The sequence below is a fragment of the Anser anser genome, assembly GCF_964211835.1.
Source record: "Anser anser genome assembly, chromosome: Z".
NCBI classification, from domain to species: domain Eukaryota; kingdom Metazoa; phylum Chordata; class Aves; order Anseriformes; family Anatidae; genus Anser; species Anser anser.
Window position 1 is genome coordinate 735637 of NC_139723.1, and position 23676 is coordinate 759312.

Consider the following 23676-nt stretch of genomic DNA (forward strand, 5'->3'; position numbering starts at 1 on the left):
GTGCGCTTTACATTAGTAGATCAAATCAGTCACAAATGCCTTCAAATTGCATCTATCTTTTCAGCCCTTACAGTATAACCACCACTGCTACTGAAAACCCATGGTGAAGTTAAAGAAAGGGCACAGCACATCTTTTACCTGTATTTATTTATATGGGCAACCTGATCTAGTGGGTGGCATCCCTGCCCCTGGCAGGTGGGTTGGAATTAGGTGATCTTTAAGGTCCCTTCCAACCCGAACCATTCTGTGATTCTGTAATATACAAAATACAAAGAGAAATCTTCACTTTAGCGTCACAGCTAAAGGTCATACTAAACTTAAATAAGTGTCCTACTGAAAAGTCAGTACCTTCATCTGGTTTATATTTTTAAAATATAATTCAGCACTACCACATTTACGGACTATTTGGGAAAGACTTTGCACGAAACACAAAAGAACAAATAGAAGACCTCTCCAAATGTATTTTTTTAGTACCACTTAATCTCATAAAGTGATAGCATCACTGGAACATACTTTTGCCTAATCCTCCATATGTTTCACATTATGCATAGTTATTAACCATGAAAACTTTGCTTGTTTTGCCAATCAATTTTACTCTTTTACCAAACCTCCAGTTGCTATAGGATTCAATACTTTCTCACCATTATTAAAAATGCTTTTGTGTAACAGCGTCTGACAGAGTTGGAACATTCTTGCCAAAACAGTTCACCCTGTACTGAAAATTCACACAAAATTGTTCATCCAGGAAGTAAAAATTTAAAACACAGTCATGTCTAGCTTTGAAGTACCCCATACTTAATGAAAGAAAAGTTGCTGGTTTTCCAGTACTCTAGGCTATTACAAAAAGCTTCTGTTTATATATATATATATATATATACATATATATAACATGTATGTATATATATACACACACATTCTGGAATATTTATAGAAACTTTTACTTAGGCTACATGATACTAATAACTATGTTAAATGTGCTTATTCAAAATCTTTAGATTTCTTTCAGATCATGCAGTGGTGATGCATGGCATTACAGTCCTTATATCCAGGAGTCTTGATTACTAAGGAGCTGATGATGACTGCACTTATTATATGGTATCTACTGACTTTCTCTAGTGGTAATAATATTTTTGGGCAGACTGTCAATAGCTAGTTTCTTTTTTTTTTTTCAAAATGCATTCAGAAGAATTGAAGAGATGTTTTTTTGAGAAGGCAGATATTGCAGTGAAGAATGTGTTTCTATAGTGGCACCATTCACATGATAAAAGTTTTAAGGAAAAAGTCTCACCCAAACGAAGGCAGATGCCCAAGCCCTTACCACTCCCATCTAGTCTTCTGTGTAGAGAATATGCTTTTTCTGAATGACCTTTAAAATACCTCAGTATCCTTAAAATATTCAAACATTTTTAAAACTTCCATAGCTAATTTTATGCCAAAGTTATTCATTCATTTATCCAAGACAAGTTTGAATGCCCAGTTAAAAATAACAATAGCAGAATGCATGTGTTTTACAGGGCTCCACATCTCTACAAAATAAATAGAAACCCTTCTCCCATTTTGCCGCTCAGTCTGAAACACACCATCAAGTGTCTGATGGGAAATACAAATGAACATTCAATCTTGTAGCAAGTATCTCATAGATACATGAAAGGAGATCTTTCATATTCCCAACTGATGGAAACATTTTTACCATGAATACAGATGCAAGGTTGTTAACATCTCTGAAGGCCTTTGTTTTTTTAAGTAAAGCATGAGGATTATCATTTGCACCGAGTACTTTTTTCTCTCCAACGCTAAGACATAGCAGAAATGTAAGAAAATATGAAAAAGGAAGTAGAGTGACTGGTTACAGGACCAGAGTGCCCACCCAAGATGAGCTGTATGAGCTACGCTGGTCTAAGAAGAAAATGTTGGGTTTTTAGTGTTAGTAGAGAAGTTGGAAAACATCATTGTGGTTCTTATGGGATTAGAACAGACACCAGTAGACTGTAGACATTCCATGCTTTTATCAATATTTTCCTTTTAATAGTACAGCACTTAGAACAATTTTTCAACTGTTCAACTACTTTATGAGTTCTCTTACAGTATGTATGTGAAGGGCCTGTTCACAGAGATATGGAATTAGATACAGAATTAATTTCATCATTATCTTTCTTTTTGTCTGTTCAAAAATAATAGAGGACTCTACTGACAAACAGGCAGAAATTAATCCAAGGTGCGGAAATATGGTTGTAGACATGTATACCTATAAGCTACTGTCAGATAAAATTTTTATTCATCTCTACTTATGTAAGAAATAGAATTTACCATTTCCATTTTGTTCATAAAGAACATTTGCAGTATAAAATACAACACAGTTATAGATGCCTCCCAAACCCACTTAGACTTTAGTTTAAACTTCTAATTTTTTCATTGATGAATATGTGACCATAGTAAAGTCATTGATCTGGAACTGTTAGAGCATCAGAGCTATTCTTTACCTCTGTCTAGCATGCTTGTAGCATATCTCCTAATTTCAACCTCCTTACACTTTCTGTTCAACAGAAATATTCTCTTCCTTATCTGCTGCTAGTATTTTCAATGTTTCTCCATACAGAGTGAAATAAAGTGTTAAATTTAAACACTCCATTTACTGAATACATTTTTTCTGCGTATTTCCCGTTTTTTAAAACCATCACATTGAAAATGTTTGAACTGCACTTTCTAGGTTTTAAAATCCTTTTATTAAAACAGAGGAGTAGTACGAAACCTTATTAATAGACATTTTTCACCACCCTAACTAAAACTGGACAAAAGTAAATTAAAGACTGAGTATTTACATTGCTCCAGTTTTCTTTGGACCACACTTCATGATACCAAGTACAATACTTCCATAATTTTATACAATTATGCACTTTATAAAATGAATGAAAATATGAAATAACTGTGGTTCTTGTAACTTCAGTTCTTGACAGATACAAAAACAATAGTGAATGAGTTCTTTGCTATGGACTATACTCACATCAGCGTAATGCCCCTTCATATCACAGCGACTGCAGTGCTTATTCCAATAGGCTCTCTCAAGACATTCCCTAAAATAGTGGCCAGGCAGACAGCAGTTCAAACAAAACCGTGCTGGGCAAGCATTTTGTAGATGACCTCTTTCTGCACACAGGCAACAAGGGGGAATTTTCTACAGAGAAGTACAAAAAGAAGTATGTTAAGTAAGAACATTTCAAAAGATTACGGAAAACAAAACAAAAATTCCTCAAAAGAGGAAATGAAGAAGAAATCATCCTAAATGCTTACCAGGAATTGCATAGATACTTTGTTACACAGAGAAACTGTAGTGAAGGAGAACTATAAATAGTGAAAAACTGCATAGATTCCCAGTACTTTATTATTTTTCACATGACATCAGAAGCACTTATTAAATTCTCTTGAATTACTTGCTCAGTGAATACAGCAAAAATTAACATTAAATTGGAAAGTGTATTTCACTCAGAGAAGAAGTGTTCGGTACTCTGTACGAACACTTATCTTTTAGGAGACTTCTTGAAAGCTGAAAAGTGTAAGTGTATCACAGGAACATGATATACAGCATGTGACACAACACACCGGAACGGTTTGCAGATATTATCTGTTCTACAGACCACCGCACTGGGTTTGGCTGGAGTAGATTTTATTCAAAGCAGCCCATTATGTGGATGTGTTTTAGTTTACTGACCACGACAGTGTTGATAGCACACTGGTGTTTAGCTGGTGCTGAACGGTGCTTGCACAGCTTTGAGGATTTCTCTGTTTGCCACACAAACCTCCAGCCATCAGGCTGGGAGTGGGCAAGAGTCTGGGAGGGGACACATCCAGGACAGCCGACCCCAACCGACCAAAGCCATGCCCCTTACCATATGGCACCATGATAAACAACAAAACTGGGGTGGGGGTGGGGGGGGTGGGTGTTCCAAAGTAGACATTGCCTTTGCATCTTTTTTTTTTTTTTTTTTCTTTCCCTATGAGACTGTCTTTATCTCAATCCATGAGTTTTTCTTGCCTTACCAGTTCCCTCTATCATCCTACTGGGGGTGGGTGAGTGAGTGGCTAGATTGGGGCTTAGCTGTTGGCCAGGATCAGCCTACCACAACCCCTTAGCTCCACTCCTCGTGACTCACGCAAATACACACAGATGGCCTCTTGGACTGGCAAATATAAAACCGTAAAAAGTACTGTGGGACCAAAGCCCTATCTGTTTAAAGACAATTTTTCCAGTGATGGAGTGCATCTTCACTCCAATTCAACTGTCTGGGATATAGTCACAGGATATATGCTTTAAAAGAATTTGCTTTATGTCAATATTCAAAGTCTCAGTGTAGGTAACATCCTCAGTGAATGAGGTATGGATTTTTGCAGGCTTTGTTGCAGGGACTGATAAATCCAGACCCTCATGCAACTGCCATCATTTGTTCACAATATAGCGATTGATTTTTAAACCTCTAACTCATGGACAAACTTTCTAAATATTTGGCATCTATCCAAGCTTCTTAAAGTAATTTTATCTTGTCAGTAACTTTTAACATTATTCATACTATGGTTCATTATATAGACAACTGTTTTCATTTGTTTACTAAGGATTCTTGGATTCCTTAATGTTCTTGTTGAAATAAATTTAAAAAATATCTTGGTTCTTAAAACTTGTTCTACAGTGTGAAAAAGATATACCTACCTTGTACTTAACTCTCTTTCTAATCTGTTTGTACTCACCATTTTTTTCCTTTATAAAAACTAAATAAAGCAATCTGCTTCACAAAACAGCCAGTTAGTTTTATATAGGAAACTGATCTTGTGCAAGCTATCCTTCAACTTGGAACAATGAAATAACAAACCACTGAAGCAAATCTTCTAATGGCAATCAGAAAAGAGAATCAGAAACAACAGCTGTATCTACAAGCAATTAAAATATTGCATTTACCTTTGGAACAGGACAGTTTTTGGACAAATGACCTGGTCTACCGCAATTTCTGCAGGTAACATTTTTCTCAGCTGTGTAGTACCGCATACTTGTACGCCTCACACTTGCATAGTTACAGATCTGTGCCTGGGGGACAAAACCAGAAAAATGTATTTATCATTTGAGATTCTATGGCACAGTGTTTGCTAGAAATTCGTAAAGTTCCCTGCTGGTAGTGTTCGGTTAGGAATCTAACTTCTTACAAATACAATTTGCATATCCAGGTTTGAACTGGATAATTTTCTTCTAGAGAAACTGGCACCATCTAGAGCACAATTATTGTCTTGTTTGAACTTCCACTTCGGGACATGCTTTTTCTGCTGTTTGAAACTACAGCCATGAAATTTTGCTTTCACTTGATTAGTTGAGGCACTTTTACTCACTGTGCTATTTCATGATGAACTGGAATTTTTCCCAGAATGCAAATATAACTAAGATTAATTGCAAATGCAAGTTACAAGTTCCCTGGCACACATTAAGGGGAAGCTTCTTGGACAAAGTACAATGCTAAACAAGTCTAGACCAAATCTGCAATTTGCAATTGTAAAGAATGATTTAAAAAAAGAAAAAGAAGTTAAAAGAGAAGCTGGAAAACACCCTCCCTCTTTGAATGACCTCATACATACTTTCTGTTTATGCAGACAAAATTGGAAATTCTATCTGCAAACCCTATTGCTTAGTAAGCATCTAATTTTTAAAAACTGAAAAAAGATTATGGACAAGTGAATGGAAAAGGTGCAAAATACCAGTTCTCTTATGGGAAAGAGATCATAATTTCACTTGATGATGTCTCTTGGGCAACTTGCTTAAGCTGGGGCGTTGGACAAGATGACATTGTGAGGTCCTTTTCAGACTAAACTGTTCTTTGATTCTCTGATACAAGCTTTTCTGAACCTTGGAAAGAGAAATGAGGAGATGGACCTCCTAGCTGCATCTTACTCTTCCTGGATACTATCATACCTTACACAGGTGCTTCAGGTTACAGCCTAATGGTACTAACGACTGAGCCGAGTCCTTTCTCTGGAACTGCAGGAAGACTAACTAACCACGGCAGACTTATGGTGACACCTGCAGGAACAGGGATTTAGCTGCCATGAAACAATTACTCTGAAGAGACGGGAAGGGATGAACAGAGTTCCTCATTGCACAGGAGGTCCTGCTCCCCTCATCCTCTCCCATCACTGTTTGTGTACCTTCTAGAAGTGAATATCTTCCTAACAAATGGTAGCTCAGGTTTCACCTGCCATTGGAAGGATATTCTTAAGGTTTCAACACAAAAACTACAGATGGATTTTCCAATCCTGTTTATCTTGCTCTGCTTGTATATTTTATATATTTTATATATAATATTTATATAATAATAATATATATAATAATATATATATAATACTTAATATATTTTATATATTTTATAAAAATAAAATAACAATTATGGAACAATTTGGTTCTCTGTGTTACCTCTAAGTCTTTATTACTGATGGACCAGTCCACATCAACATCCCCTGAAAAACAGAAATACAATGAATTATACTTAATTTGCATGGATATTTTTTCTGCATGGATATTTTTTCTATAATGTGTTCAACATTATGATTACTGCAGTTATTGAAAGCGATAATAGACTTTGAATGTACCAAAAGGGAGAAACTTGTTCTATTTTCAGGAAAGAAAAGTTATCACCCTGCTCAGCAGTAAATCTGATTCACCTTAAAATCAGCATAGGTCCAACTATTAGGTGGACTATATTTGATGCCACCATCCTACTCCTCTTACTCCTCTATACTATTTGATACCACCATCATAATACTGCCCCCTCACCCCCCGGGTATAAATTCAGGCAAGCTTTAAGTTGTTCAGAGTCAGGGACTCCAAAGATTCTCATTCCAAACAGCAGAATTATCTCTGACTTCATTCACGGGCATGGCCAGCTCAAGTCCTCAGGCTGACTGGGTGGGAGCATATGGAACAAGAATTTAACACACAGCATAAAATATACTTTGTGAATTCAAAAAGTCTGTGTCTTCAGCACTGCTTTCTGATTGCTGCATGCCAAAATGACTTTATGTATAACCACAGCAACTGTAATCTAAGTAACTCTATTTCATAACAGGGTTTGGTAATGTGCAATAAATCAGGACGACACACTGAATTAACAACTGTCACACTATAACCTTCTCACACACTGACTTTGGACTGGCAGAAATAAAAAGAAAAAATAAAAAAAAATAAAAGGCAAAAAGCTAAAGGAATAGGGATGCACTTAGAGCTGTTTAAAAATTCTGCATGTAAACACTGTTTACTTCTTTTGCTGTGCAAAGACAGCTGTAACACCACAGAATCTTTCTTATCATCAACAGAGGATTCATGTCAACAGAAGTGCTTGCTTTACCTATACTTCTACAGTAACAATTATAACTTGTGTGTAAATAAACCCCATGTGTTTGCGGGCTTTTTAATGCCAAGTTTCTTATCCTGTTCCCACAGTGTAAATCTGAAGCATCTCTGTGTTACCCAAACAACATCAAGAATTAGAAACATTAAAAAAAAAATCTGATTTTGATTGTATTTTTCATTTGTAGTGAAAGATAGATGATTAGAAATTACAATAATACAATCTATAATGTCATGTCTTACTCTTTTTACGGAAAAAGTCAATAAATAAAATATGTAACACAATATCTAGATACCAGGTATGTCACTTAAACATACAAATACTTTTCAGAGTGCAATACCTGTTTGCTGCTGTTCTTCATCCAAAAGTCATGACTAACAGTAACTTCTATTCTCAACAACACTCTAAAATATTTTTTTTGCAATGTTCACTAATACCAACAGTCATAAGCATCATCGAGATGTTACCAATAACTTAACTGGCCTAATGTAAAGCAATTCGAGTGATGTGTTGCATCTAAGTCATGGTACACATAGGAAGTGGCAGAGCAAAAACTCAAATGAAGAACTACATGGATACTTCACCCAACTATCATTCAGGATAACAAAAGATAACGAAAGGTGGTATTGTCCACATATACCTGGAGACCACTTCTTCCAGACTGCCTGGGTTCCAACAGAGAGGACAGAAGGGGTAGCACTGTGTCAGCTCTCTTTAGTGGAAGCTATTCTTGGATATACCCAAAGGAAAATTAGGCCTTTTGGTGTCTAGTCATTAAAAGTAAAGAAACACACTTACTGATATATTTCAGTGCATTATTTATTACTTGGTAGCTTATTAAGAAAATTCATTCACAAAGAAAAAGATATTTGTAATTCAAATCAGTACTGTGAATGCCATGTTTCACAGAAAGGCATATGCAGAATGGTTGACAAGCTACAGATCAAAATTACCAGCAAATTAACTCCTGTTAATCATTAGACATGTCCTTCCTAAGGACAAACCAACTAAGTTTCTTTTCTTCACTGTCAAAATTCCCAGCTTCACAGGGAAAAAACCATGATTCAAAAATTCCTTGTGCTAGAAACTAAAATTGCTCAAATTAAAAGAGCTTTAATGCTGAACGAAACATCGAAACAAAATCTGCCTTTATTAAACGTTTGGTTACCCAAAAATTAAGTCTACTTCACAACAGAATGCACAAGCCTTTATTTTTACTCACAAGAAATGCTGAAGACTGGAAAATGTAGGAAGAAGAATGTTTCTGCAACCAAACTGAACTCTTGCTTTAGAGACAACGTACAAGTATTTGCAACGATTTTTCTCATTGACCGCAGTATTTTGTCTGGCACAAAATCGTGGAATAAATCATGAAACACTGCTCAAACTGACAAACACCCCCCCCCCCCAGTACATAAATTTTGCTTAGCTGGATGGATTAACCATTGCGAAACACAATCAGAGTCTTTGGGTGCCTGTCAGCATCTCCACGCCGCCCCTCTGACCAGGCCGCCTCCCATCAGCCCTTCTGCCTCTTCCTGGCTCTCAGCGCTGGTAGCGCCGGCCTGTTGGAGACTCCCTTGGCCTGTGCTCTTCCTGGCGGGTAGCACCCCTAACGTCTAACTCCCTGATACTCAGTCACACCGAGGACAAGTCTAAGACCACAGACACGGTACTTCTTCCTCCGAGGACATGGGTCATAACCTGACGTCGTTCCGTCAGTGCCCGGGGGAGACGTTCAGGGACCATCTTCTGCTCCCACCCTACAACCTCAGCCAGGAGACTCAGATCCCCTCCTTGGACTGAGAATGTCATTTTGATCAAAGCACTGACATAAAACAAACTCATATGCTAATTACTGAAAATTACGCTATTTAGCAAACATCGGTACAATGCAACTCGTTACCTGAAGTTTTCCAAGGCCAAGCCGGTACAATGTGAAAGAATTTCACTCTTTTCTCAGACACACACAGAGGGCGTTTGTCTGCCTCAGGAAATGAGGTTATGACTACTTGCCTTCTACTTCTTACAGCACCTTAGTGAAGTAGCAATTTAAAAACTATTCAGATAATCTCTGTCAAGACTTTCCCTGCTCTGTGAAGAGATTGCACATTTTGCAGACACAAAACTGACAGTACTTAAAGAGTGTAAAAAACTCTCCCAGAATATTTTTTAATTGTTATATTATCCTTCCAAATCTTCATTTTTAAAAGCTCTTTTTTTTAAGAAAGATTTTTTAATGAATTAGTTTGAGAGAGATTAATCTAGATACTGCAACTGAAGAAATAAAACTGACTGTGCCATATGAACTTCTTATTTTTACACTTGGAAGAAATGGCTTTGTCAATTTGCTAAACATGATGAGGGAAAAAACAGGCTAGAAAAAAATGATGTACAGGATGCAAAATATATGCTATTTAGATTAAAATGAAAGCTGGGGGAAAACTGCAAGGGTCTTCTTTTATGAAGTACTACACTTTGGCTGTCCTGTATCCCTTTACAAGAGGATGAATAGTAAGCAACAACTTTGCTTTTATTTAGAAGAAAAATTTTCAAAGATGATTAAGATTCACATGTATCACTCCACCAGCATGAAAATGTAAATTTCAGAGCAGGGATCACCGTGAAGACAGATTTACGACCACTATTCAATATGCATTCAAGCTTTCTCTGTTTCATTCCAGAAAGGGGAGAGGCGGGGAGGAGGGAAAACGATGAGTAGTCAAAAACTGGAATTGCCAGAGTAACAACCCATTTTAACAGAACAAAAAAATGACTTGGAATAAACAGCAAATTATTCAGAAAATTTCCGTATCTGTTGTACCACTGATGGTCCCAGCAACCAAATATACTGCACCACCAAGAGCAGATGGCCTTGCCTAGATTTTCACCTCTGCCAAAAGTTACACTTTTCTATTATTTATTTCTATTCATCAGAACTAGAAGAAAACATGGCCCTGTTCTCTGCACAAATTCAGCCTGCCCTGCGACGGTTTTTTTATTACCACATTTAATAACACTGAGAAACGGTAGAGACGGGACATTCAACTTTGCAAATAAAACACTACCTTTTTCTAAAGTGTAAAGACAAGCGTTTTTTTCCATTCCCTTCTAATTTGAATACACATGCAGTCATGTATTTTAGTTACTGTATTTTACGAAACAGGGTGTTTCAAGCTTTGACAATATGGTATGCAGACTGAAGGGCAAACACATTTCAAAGCTGGGCGATAAAAATCGGATTTTGACTGCTAATTAATACAAACACATTATAAGACCTCTACAGCAAAGGACTCTTTTAGACTTCTCTCTGAACAATATTTAGTATGTCAGGACACAGCTTCTGGCTGCTACTGGAGTAACAAACAACACCGTAAAATGCAAACCCCTAGAAATGATCTAGAATTTGAAGTATTTCACATTGTGACACTTTGCATATATCTGAAAAATCCTGTTCACATTTGTACCAAAGCGATTTATGTATTACTGTTATATAATCTATCACAGTAAGTTTCATATTTTTCTTCCCAAAAACACAGAATGATTGTGTGAAGCACAGTAGTGCACCAAAACAGAAATTGAAATTTGTTCCCTTCATCGGATTTTGCTAAAGACAGGAAATTCAAATATCTATACGGTAGCACTTTCCTTTCTGTTCTAGAAAGATGTGTTCCAAGTATGCAGACAGATACCCATATGAATATATTTTATATACATGCATGTCACACGATCCTTTGAAGTACATGTCTACTCTGCAGGCACTGAAAACTGTGTGAACTGAGGACAGAGCAGGTCCTCCTTACGCTGCCTGGACGTCCTGTTCAAACTGCATCCGGATGAAGTGCAGCCCAGCCAGGTACATGGTGCACTAAAACACTGCTCCGGTTTGGTGTGAGGGTACCTGGAAGTCTGAATGACTCCAGTGCAACCAGCAGATTTTGAAGCACTGTACTGGGAGACCAGGGGCGGCTCCACATCAAAAGTTCTGGTTTCTCACGGTTTTAGCAGTCACTGGTAGCTTCATCCAAACACAGGCAACTCCTTGCAGGGTACCAGAGCTGTGGTGCACTGCAGCCACAGTGGATGAAATCCTGTGTGTATCATCCTGTTTCTTGAGTTAACCACTCTGCAGAAGGAGTGGAATTAACTGCTGTATTTTTCTTAGACATTTCAAGGGACTTCTCAACTTTTCTTTAATGAGTAAGAATTTTACTTAAAAATGAGACACCTGCTGTTATAATGGATTACATGCCAGTATCTCTAGCACAAAAAAACATTAAGAGAGATTCATAAAGTCCTCCACAGAAATCACTTGATATCATTGACAGAAGTCTGAGAAATTTTGTCATGATGAGAGACTCTGCTGCCTGTTCCCTTGCTATCTTTTGTGAGTGCATATATATTTATGCAGTATATGTATCCACATATATATGTATGTGCACATTTTGTCAGTGAGAAAATAGCAGAGATCTTGCTTTTTAGCAACCTTTCTCTAATCTACCATGATGTTTTTGAAAAGCATCACAAAATTGGAAATTTGTCGGTGAACAAACAACAAAACTCAACCCATTTTGAAATGAATTAAAACATAAGATCTTGATTCAAGCAAACGCAGCATTGGTCAAAAGATTATCACATTTTAAAAAGAAAAATAACCCACGCATCTGGAAGTCCTGCATAAATGAAAAAACAATGACAAAAAAAAATCAAGACCTGTTAAAGTAACTTTAAACAAACTTAAGCAGCCACTACCCCTGGGAGAAGACTTAACTGTCACAGCCAGAGAATAAAGGTCTGACGGTTGGGGGCTATAACATGGTACTTATAATCCCTAGGCAGCATGTTCAGCTGGGGCCCACGGCAGGGTTAAAGCTGCGATTTTCAAGAAGGCTCACAGGTCATGAAGTTTAGGAGTGTGAATTAAGAGTATGTGATCAAGCAGAGGTGTACTTTTCATATTTAAAGCAGATACTTAAAAACACAAGAATCACTCGAATGTTAGCATTTTTACTGAACGTTAGTCGTGCCATACAGCCATGCATTTCAGCCATGTATTTCTCTTCTGCACAGCTGAACTCTTACACAACTTCTCTAATGGCAAATCCGGCACCTTCTTCTAAGCTTATGCCCTTTCGCACCTACACCAACTACTTGCATTCTTTTGACAATGTACGGGTAAGATGCTTCACACACTAAGTAGAATAAAGTGTGCAGTGAATAAGCAAATGATAATGTAATTCTGTAAATCTTACTCCTCAAGAATACTATCAAATTATTAAAATGCAAGCACACAGTAAAATACAAATACATAGTGTGCCTTTTCTCATGTGTAAGTACACATAATTTTCTGTATTATGCTGTAAATACTGCTTCTGTTAGGTTTGACCACTGTAGTAATGTTAATTCACAAAACTCAGTGGCTCATGATTTTCAAAGCTTAGTGCAATTTTTGCGGAACAAAGTAGGTTTTTCTCTCTTTTTGGTGGGTACAAGTATAGGGACCACAGGAACAGTTAAATTCATGGCATGGTTCATCTACCACACAGTCGGGGGAATTCTTTAAATAGAGCCTGTCACTCTCTTTGCCCATCAATGGGATTTCCTTCTCAAACTGCTGATTCGTTCAGGTACACAACAGAGGAAATTTCAGTTAACCTTTGTTTCACCCCAGGGAGAAATCTGTCTGAAAAGTATAAAATGAATAGATTTAAAAAAAAAGAAGAAGAAGAAAGAGAAGAAGAAAGAGAAGAAGAAGAAGTAGAAGAAGAAGAAGAAGAAGAAGAAGAAGAAGAAGAAGAAGAAGAAGAAGAAGAAGAAGAAGAAGAGAAGGAAGAGGAGGAAGAAAAGCTGCAGTTTTATTCTTCAGTTCAGATCTAGTGTTCACAGCAGTCAAAGTTAAACATAGAAAAGGAGGCAAACATGAACATTTTATTCCCACCAGAGAATAAGGTGTAATATATGATTTAGAAATTCCAATGTCTGTACTGTGATTTCTAATTTAGAAAAGGAAAGACTGAACACAAACCTACTGTTCCCACCGGATACATCAAGAATTCACTTTTTGACTATTTCCTATATGGCTGAAAAGCGCTAAGGACTAGCAGCTTACTTTGAAGTGAAACCTTTTTTCGCTATTTGATTAAGTTGTCTTAAATGCCTTTTAGATTCCATCAATCCTTGTTGAAAAGAAAAATAATAAACGCTAAGTCAGGATTACATATGAAAAAATACATACACAAATAAAATCAGAAGTAAAGCCATAAAATAAAGCAAAGTTTTAGGATAGATTACTGACGACAAAAGTCGCCTTATACTGTTCTAAATTACACATTAAAAGACTTGTTTTGAGATATAATTTCAAAATAAAAATAACCATTTTCATTCTCTACTGTCATTCATCTGACAACAAGCCTGCAATATTCACTCCACTATCAAACAAATTCCACTGTAAATCTCCCTCCCCAGCAAATTTTCATACGTCTGACTGCAGGTAAAACTTGTGCAATATGGTCAAGGAGCACGGCAGGCTGTAAACCGTGCACAGCTTTAGCTTCAGTGGAAGTGATACCCTGAAATTTCTTACGGGATCAATAAGATGTCAGGAACTGATTCTGTAGTACCTTACCAAGACTATTTTAATATTTTAAGTGATTGTTATCATGCAGTAGACTTTCTAAGTGGCAACACAGAACTCCATCAAAGAAGCAGTCATGAGGGAAGTTGGAGGCTTTGGCAGTTGTATAAGCATGCAGAATCTTAATCTCTTAATCAGCACTTGAGGAGTGGTATCTATTGTAGTCCTCAATATTAAGATTCCAGAAGCCCAACCAATGCCTACACAGTGTTTTGATGAATTTACAGATTCCTTCATACAGTCAGCTAAACCAGTACTCAGCTAATGTCCAGGACCGGAGCCTGAAGAGTACTGTTGGTCACGTACAGTACAGTTTTAATAGAAAACCAACAGTTGAGACTTGGGAATCTGTTTTGGCAATATATCACATCTTTCTGTACCAATATAGAATAAAGAAGATATAAATGTAAAAGGTGGAAAAAAATCCATGAAGCCTAATTTTACTGAGGCTTGTGGTCTCTGTTTTGGTAAAGTCACTGTGTCTGAAAAAAACAGTGTAAGAGATGTGGTAGCATCATCACAATTCTCCACAGAATAGAGAGGTAACCAGCTTTAAAACTCCTTGGAAATGATTCACTCATTCTTCAACTGAAGCACAAACCTAAAACCACAACAGACCAACTGTATCCCAGCAAAACAGCATGTCTCTTTGATGCTCCTATTCAGAAGAAATAAACTCCCGAGTATGAAGAATAATCATGTAAATGAGTATCTGAAACTAATAAAATTTAAACTGGGCTCTTGTCTCTATTTCTACATAAAAAATGAATTTAAAATGAAATTTAAAAAGTATTTGACACAGAAAAAAATCATATTTAAACTCAGGATAATTGTCAATCTTTGGGTATAGGCTAGAATTTAAGTATTTAGGTTCAACTTCCATTCATGTTGATAGCCCATTTGGCAAAGACAAGCTAAATCATCCCGATTTCTTCCCACTGAAGGTCAGACAAGCCTCCCTTGCAGTGAGGTGGAAAGAGAACACCTCTTGCAACACAAAAGGAACAGCTGTGGTGTATCCAGGATGATGTAGGGCTGATGTGGTTAGGCTGGAAGAGCTCCTGAGGTGGTGGTTCTTTTCCTCGGAGCGCTCAGATGAACTCCGCAGTGTTTAATATATCACTAGAATTCGATATTGTGGTTTGACTCTGATTTGGCGCTTCCGCTGTTTGTAGGAGAAGTAATTCATAGGTTGTTAACACAACAGGACTTAGACTTTGGCTGTAACTTTTCATGTTTTTGAACTCTTACACATTAAGTGGTATTTTCATGAATACGAAGGAAGAGAAGTCTCCACACTTCTAAAGATACAATTGGTAACCCCCTTGTACTAAAGTTTAACACTACCTAAAAAGCTCACTGGTTTTTAAAGGTAGTTCAGACCTCAGAAGTAATTACGAACAGTCTAATATTAAACTAGAACAGAACATGACAGAGATGTTTGCACTGTCTTTAACTGCAGATGAAATCCTGAAGAGTCTGATCACTACCATGTTGCAGATTACATTTAGTCTAAGCAAAAATGAAGTCTGAATTAAAGCTAACATGGGGACCTGGAATGGGTGAAATCCAGTTGGTTACACCCCTAGTTCCTCTTTTTGATCTTTCTAAGGATTATCACAAACATGGAATAGAATACACATGCAGGAGTTCCTGAAAAATATTCATCATGAAACTAATACATCTGCATCTTAGTTGCAGAGATTAATTTCAGTTCATGGATTTTCTATACACCAAAAGGTCCTTCTGAGACACTGCACCTCCTCCCCCGTGCTCTCCACCCCCATTTCCCAGCAAGGAGGCATACACAGCATCCCGGCCACTACATTGCCCTCCACACGACATCTTCCTCAAACTCATGCTTGCCAGGAAAATTAAGACATGAGAAGTGATCCAGTAACAATCTAACCTACTTAACATTAAGTAGTAACAAAGCATGGATGCTGATGCGTAAAAACATGCAGTTATTTTATGAGAATAAAATTCATGGGTTAACACTCTGTTCTTACTTAGGTCTTCATGAACTCTTACGATCTGCATATCCAAAAGCATCCACTACCAACACGCTCACACCAGGGAGACTAAAAAGTCATCTCAACAACTCCAGGGTTTGTAAGCATGCATCAAGATTGTGTTCTGGCTCTTCTGAGAGTCACTGTAATGGAGAATCTTGGTTTGTCCTGGCAAAGATGATACACTGCTCTCAACTAGCTGTGAAGCTTTGTAAATGCTTCAAATTAACAGTACCAAACAGTACTAACATGCTATGGAGACCTTGGGATTCACACCTTGTATCATGCTTTGATGGGCAGAGATTGAAATACAGTAAAGGAACCTTTTTTTTTTTTTTTTTTTTTTGTATACCTTGTTCTGTATGACATTAAAGCATCCTTTTCTTGGGAACAGAAAAAATAACTGTGATGGAATTCTTTGGAACACCTTTCTTCTGTTTGTAATAGAAAACATGGAGTTCTCCAGAAACCTTTCCATACATTTTTTTTCCCCTTAAAATGATACCATAGCAATAGAAAAAACCTTCTTACTTTTACCAAAACCAATGTGTACCTTAATTATGTTACTAGAAAGAACAACTTTCTTCCAGAACTATTAAATTTAAAGTTCTCTAACAAGACGAACTTTTCCAATAATTAAGGTCCATGAGAACTGCAACCCTTCCCAAAATTCCATCATAAAGGATGCAGGGAAAGCACATTAGAAAAGAGGGGATCAACACCCCCAAACACTGTTTGCAGAACTTTTCTTTTCTGACAATACGTCTCCTTCACCCACAATTTCACTAGGGCTTCAGGGAGTTGTTGGAACTGGTCAGTGCGGCTCCAGCTCCCAGACTGTCCATGCATGTTGTTTCCACGCACTCAGCTGTAAAGTTGCCATGCATTTTCCAACCAAAAAAATAAAATCTTGTGTGTTACACTAGCCCAGGATTATTGGGGTCTGAAAGGTAGAGACAGAATTTGTTTAAGATACCAAGGACTGGGTAAAGCATTTGACTGGGAATTACTCGAAAATGCTGACACCGAAAATGATGTCATCTGATTCTAAACTCATGCATCACTAGTAATAGTGTGGACATATAAGTCAGAGGAAAAGTAAACCCTGTTTCACTAAACTGCAGTTAGACATGAGCAATACATATGCTCTGAATGCACTACTAACCAAGTTTCAGTAACCAACAAGCATTAAACTAGAACCATAGTGCTTTTTGTCATATATAACATATCCTTGCTCTACTTTGTACCTACAGGGAAATGAAGTGTAAATATATTTTGTACTGGATGTGTTTACTGCCCTCATAATTGTACTGCAAGCAATTTGTACCAAAATTCAAAAGTCTTGTTCTATAAAAGCGTATTAAAAATCATTCAACTTTTCCATTTGGATAAATAACCAATGGTGAATAAGCACGAGATCAAAAAAGAAGTGCCTGAACCATATTATCTTTCATGGATGCAGCTCAAGTACTTTCACATTGTGAACACAGTGTTGATGCATTGAAGATGTAAAACAGTTGCGTGAGAACAAGCAGAGCTCACAAATCTATAGTGATTTTAACCATTTAAATTCTGAGAGTTTAGCAAGTCTTTGTTGAAAATGAATCAGACAACAGAAGTACTGAATAGTTAAGGTGTACATAATTATTTTTAAACTAGGACTTTAGTAGACTTTTAATAACACCTTTTCCTGACATCAGAATTGGGCGGTGGACTGTATACAGGCTTTTCCTACCTGAATTTATAGTACTTGCAACTCTCAACATTTTACTGCTACTTTAGGAAAATTCCATGCAGTCCGTGTTTTTTTTTTTTTTTTAATTTCATTTATATTTTGACTAAAACAAATTTTTATGCTTTTTTTTTTTAAGAGTAGTATTCTTTAAGATTAGCATTTATTTAATTCAGCTTGAACTTCATGCGTGGGACTGAAATATCTGTATTAATTCATGAAAGATGATTTTTTTTTAAAGTTGTGATTTAAGTCATTCTTTCTGATAAAGACTGATGAGTTTAGTCTACATACATCAAGCGAAAGTCCCTTACACTGGTCACTGTAGTAGAGTTATGATTCTACTGTGCAAAATTATTGAATGTACTTTCCATATTGCAAGTCAAGGCAATAATTTCTGAAATCTTTGATTCAGATTTTCCCCATTTCTCTGCCTAAGAGCAAGGTACGTCTGAATCAATGATTAAAGGGCCGGTTGTGAGACAGATTCTGCTTCTACCTAGCAACACACAAAAAACAACCGGTCCTATCACTGGAGAAAATTATCAATGCCTCATTTAAAATGTGCAACCAACCAAATTTCCTGAGCAGTGTGGTAGCTCGTTGCTCCTTTAAAAACAAATAATACACTCTCTAACTCCCACCTTCTTTCGATAGACTCTAAGTATAGAGGAAGGAGACAAGAAAAGCAACAAAACGTCACGTCTGAGACTGAACCCTTCAGTCCGGTATACACTTTGAACTGGGAATCACTGCAGATCTCATGAAGATCAGCTCTATCTCTAATACAGTCTTGAAAAGCTTAGAAGTGGAAACACAAGACAAACCTGGTCGGAGATATTAGTGAATGGAGGTGGCAGCATTTCACACACAACTTTAAAAAAGACCAAATAGATTTTACAGAAGAAAACAGAAGACAACTCATACCCACCTTCTCATCCTCAGCAAGTCACCAAAGGTGCTGCACAGGACTAGCACGCTGTGGGGCACTGCATGAGTGGCAGTCCTAATGCTTACACAAGCTTTGCAAAGAGACGAACAGTAGTCCTGTCTTATTTGTCATATCTTTGTAATGGAATGGTAGCCATACTTGACAGATTGAATTTGGCATGGTTTTATCAGGCTACCAAATACCCTTAGCATAAAAGTGGTTTTTTTTTTTTTTTTTTTGCCACACTTATGCTTTTGGTCATGAATCAAGCTCTAGATGTCTTCACCTAAGCCTAAAAGAAACTATGGATGCAGAAGTTATTTTGTCTGGAATAAATGACCAATCTAGGGACTGCTGTCTGCAGGGACTATATTGGTCAGAAATTGCATTTCATTGTATTAGTAACAGAGCTGCACCGGCCAATGTCCGTAACAAAGTCCAAATGGGCTAATCCACACAAAGAATGTGAGACCTGATTCTAAAATCATTTTACAAACATGCCTACTTCTGGTGGCCATAAATTATCGGAAGGTTTGGCTTTGATACTGAATGCACGTAAACCAAATATACACCATCAATTAAAAAACAGGCTTACAATACTCTTCCCATATACTCACCTTCTAAAATGAAGGCAAGATATAAGGCAGCAAAATATTAAAATGTGTGGCAGTTAAGAACTGTGCTAACAACAATCTCAATTTTATTTCAAGTCATTGTCATATTAGCAATAAAGAAATTTCTGGCTGCTAGCATTTGTCCCACTGTTTAATGTATATCAGTGATTCAGAAGATACAGTATAATTGAATTCAGTAATATGTTTTGCATTTAAAAAAATACTGTACAAATTTGAAAATAATACATTAATTGTCAAGAAAATGTGAAGAGAGTATATATGAAATGCATTATTTGTACATTTGCTTTAGTTTCATCTTGTGTCAATAACATAATGATGATGTAGGTAAAAAGATGTTTGAATTTTATTTTATTTTTTTTACAGAAGTGTAAAGGGAAGTATAAGAGAATGATAATCTGGAATTTGTTATCCAGTGAGACGTCTGAGATGACTTGAAAAAATGAAAATAAGTACAAAAGTAGAAATCCATGTCTTCCTCAGAAACACATCTAAGTAAACCAACTATTTAAAAAAAAAAATCTATCATTCACCTGCAATTTTTAACATCAATGAAATGAGTGGACCATCTACTTACTATTAATCTCAGAAGGGAATGCACAACCCACCTCCCTCTGTTAGAAATATAAAGAATGATAAATTAACTGCTTGCTTGAAGAGAACATATCTAAGGAGTTGTAGAAACACTCGTTTCCCTTTTTTGCCATTGTCTCTGATGACATGCTCTCTGAATTACATACCTGCCTCCAGCCTTCATTATTTTTGTTTCATTATAATGAAGATTATACTTTGACTTCCAAGGTTTTTTGCCATTATGCAATCCCGCAAAACCTTTCCTTCCATTGCAATCTCTGTGTCATAATAAAAATGACACACAATTCTTCCACATACTTTTTTAATCCATATTCCCTCCGCCTCCACCTGCCACACAACGAATGAAAAAAAATGCCAAGGAGGAAACTATTTCATATTCAGATAGTGTGGAGAACTGGAGGGTCCACAAAATCCAAATCAGATTTCACTACTGTTATTGATTTTAAGGGGAATGCTTAGTTTGGAGTATCTTGGTCATTTGCAGCAGGGGAAACGAAACAGAAAATATGAATTGCTTAATCATATACAGTATTTTCTCTGTTAAAAAACTATCTAAGTGATAAAATATCTACAATGACCACTTTTTTAGTCAAGTCTCCATTTACTTTATGAAGTACACATGAAACTTCGCTGAAATTTGTGCTAATTTTGACTAGCTCAATGACTTGCATAACGACTCCCTGTATGATTGACATTGCATAGACGGAAGTTTTATGATCCTTCCACGGTAAATTGCAGAGGACTACGTTCTAATAATGACTGTGTGAAAACATAAATAATAAAACAAAGGCTAGACTGTGACCTCCTATTTCCGCCCCTTTCACTTCTCTGGCAGAACAAATAAGCCGCGGAGCAGGCCGCATAAGCAAGCTGAAGATCCCTTGATGTGAAGGAACCGGTGGGTGGCCCAGCTGCTTCTGAACCAGGCCCCTTCTGGACCCTTCCCAGAGCACCGTGTCCTCCCTGCACGGCACCAGAGGCCGAGCTGCTCCTGGACAGACCTGGGGTGATCGAACGGCAGGCCTGGCGTGGCAGCACCTTCACGCTCTTGGACAAGCCAAGCAGGGATCGGTCCCAACTGCGGGCAGGGCCTGAAAACTCAGACCTGGGCATCCCAGAACATTGTCTGTATCGTCATACCGTTCTGCTGACACACGTGGCTTGCTGTGTGGCCCCAACTTCATTTTCTATGCCGACCTCCTCACAGGGCACCAGACGCTTTTGCTGAAAGTTTACACACATACTTACACTTTCAAATGGTGTTTCATGCAAGACCTAAGGTACAGTTATCATCTTGGACATCTGTGGCATCAACGAAAACAACACAAATAGCAGCAGGGTTCCTGTTTAACAAAAAAGCATTCAACTATTTTGTCACGAACACATTTTACCTGCTGCAATGTACTATTTGCTTTGACCAATGAAGGCACTGTAGTAATCCCCCGGGGTTATTTTGGGCACAGTTTCCAAAGCTTTTTCACATGACTGCAGGTGTTATCTGCGTTGAATAACATAACCTTTTTTTTTTTTTTCCCTGTTCTTTTCTTGAATTCAGTTATTCTTGCACTCAGACAAATTTTAAAAAATTAAGTTTCTGTAAATACTGTGTTATCTTAATAAGTTCAAATATTAATAGACTATTCCCCAGGGGAAGAAAAGCAATATGTTCTAAAGCAAGTAGCTGTACATTTTGTGGAAGGTGGCTAGTCTGAAATTAAGAAATGCAAATGATTCTACAGTTTATGTGCCTCAAAGTAAAAATAACGATATTAAATTTTTAAAAGGTAGCACAAGATATTGCTGCTTACGCACGAGCATCAGGATGCTAAGGAACCCAAAGCAACCCTCCGTCTAAGGTTTTCAATGGCACAGACTAGTGATCACAGGATGCTGGTGATACTCTCCAGTTACCCTTGGCAACCCTTCTCAACTGTAACGATGCTGCCCTACAATAGCTTTCACTGGGCAGCTTTCTCTTCACTTAGCTGAATGCTTTGGGACCATCTGCGTCGGAAAGCATAAAAGGCCAGCCTGCCTGTGGGCCCGTCACTCTGAACACCACCTCTCTGACCCCGATTAAATACAACTTTCAATCCCTTTTGTCCTCCCTGTTGACTTCTCCTATTAAGGGAGCCCTTTGACAAAGAAAGCGGAAGAGTGGACTAAGTGCCCCCAAGAAAGGTGATGTCTGATACTGCTCAACACAAGGATTAGCAAGCCAATACATAACAAAAGCTAGTCTGGGGGAGGGGTAAAGAGGAAGAGAAAAAAATGGCTTTAGCCAGGTCTTTGACTAATTCAGTAGGTACACAGTTCAACAAATAGCTATGCAACAGGCCTGCTCCGAAAGAAACAACTACAGAAGAACAATAATTTGAGGAGATACCTTTCAACATCACGACACAAGGCCATGACATTGACAAGAACAGTAGATATATCATTTGCTACCTAAGGCTTTTTAAACTGAATTTTGTGGATAGGGAAAGACAGGAGTAATAATTGAGAAGTTTTTTAAAGAAAGACTGCTCCCCGCTGAAGGTTTCTGTGAAATCTCTCCAGTCATTAAAGCTAACTTTAGAGGTAGAAGTATGAAATCACAAACAACAAAACACTGTTGGCTAGAGAAAACCTTAATCACTTACCATGTGAAAGATGATTGTTTCCACAGGTATACTAAAAACCTACCTGCTTTATGGAATATATAAAGCACCTTTGTAAAAAAGAATAAATAGTTATAATGGACATTTACCTAAATCCTTGCTTCAAAAAGACTTGCAATAGCAAGATCGTATCTTAATGTAACATGGACTCTAAGCCTAAAATCTGCTGTCAGCACCTGAGAGTGTCCTCCAAGAGAGCTCCAAGAACATTTGCCCAAGCTACTAGGCAGTAATTATTATGTGAATATCACAAGGGAGAAGTCAGGAAATGCCTCACTACATAAGATATCTCCACTGAAGAGCCCAAAGCCAAATAGAGGGGACTTCTGCAGGGTGAAAGAGTGGAGAGGATGATTATGGATTTTATTTCCAGGGAGAAAGATATTTAGACAGTAGCAGTGACGAGAAGAGAGAAACAAAACGCAACATCAGAAATCCATACACAAAATAAGCCTTAAAAGAAAAAAAAAAAAAGGAAAAAAAAGTGAGCTCTGGGGGAAGATTTTATGTATAGCCCCCAAATCGGCAGTAATTAGACTGGGAAAGCAAGCACATCAGACAGGCCCCATGAAAATTTCAAAAAGTATTAAATCTACCCTCTGTCATATTAGGAAGGATTTCAACAGACCTGCATAATCGCTTCAATATTTTTCATGCTAAATTTAACAACATTTTACTTTTCTTTAAAACTGTTCAGTTTCCCAAATCTGTGAAGGTATACCCGTTACTCAGCTGAGGACAAGAAGAGACTTCCTTCAAAGTACATCAGAAATGCTTAATCTGGTGGTGTTTGTACAAAGTATCACGGTGTAAACCCTCTTCTTCTCAATCCTCTCGGAGGAGAAATCATTACAAGGGGGAAATCTTTTCAAGGATAAAAAAAAAAATAATTGGGCACTTCCTGCAATCTGCATTGACTTCCTAGCCATCAAGAAACTCTGATTATATTATTTTATAACATCAGCTACTGACAAGCTTAGTCTCTGTGTATAAAGTGCACTTAATATCCTTACTGAACCATGATCTACACAGGCACCAGCACAGCTGATTCACTGCTACCTGATCTCATTTATATAACCTGTTTCTCTCAACTCCAATCAGATTG

The 23676-nt window shown here is 37.4% G+C and overlaps 1 protein-coding gene across 3 annotated transcripts in view; it reads right to left on the reverse strand.

Moving 5' to 3' along the window:
- ZCCHC7 (zinc finger CCHC-type containing 7) overlaps positions 1-23676 on the reverse strand; it is a 116352-nt gene that overhangs the window by 31820 nt on the left and 60856 nt on the right. For all 3 annotated transcript variants that reach the window (XM_083818373.1, XM_083818375.1, XM_083818374.1), the window contains 3 exons: positions 6443-6486; positions 4946-5071; positions 3002-3172 (listed from right to left, as the gene is read on the reverse strand). In XM_083818373.1, the coding sequence (XP_083674499.1) occupies positions 3002-3172; positions 4946-5071; positions 6443-6486 (341 nt within the window). The remainder of the gene's footprint in view (positions 1-3001; positions 3173-4945; positions 5072-6442; positions 6487-23676) is intronic.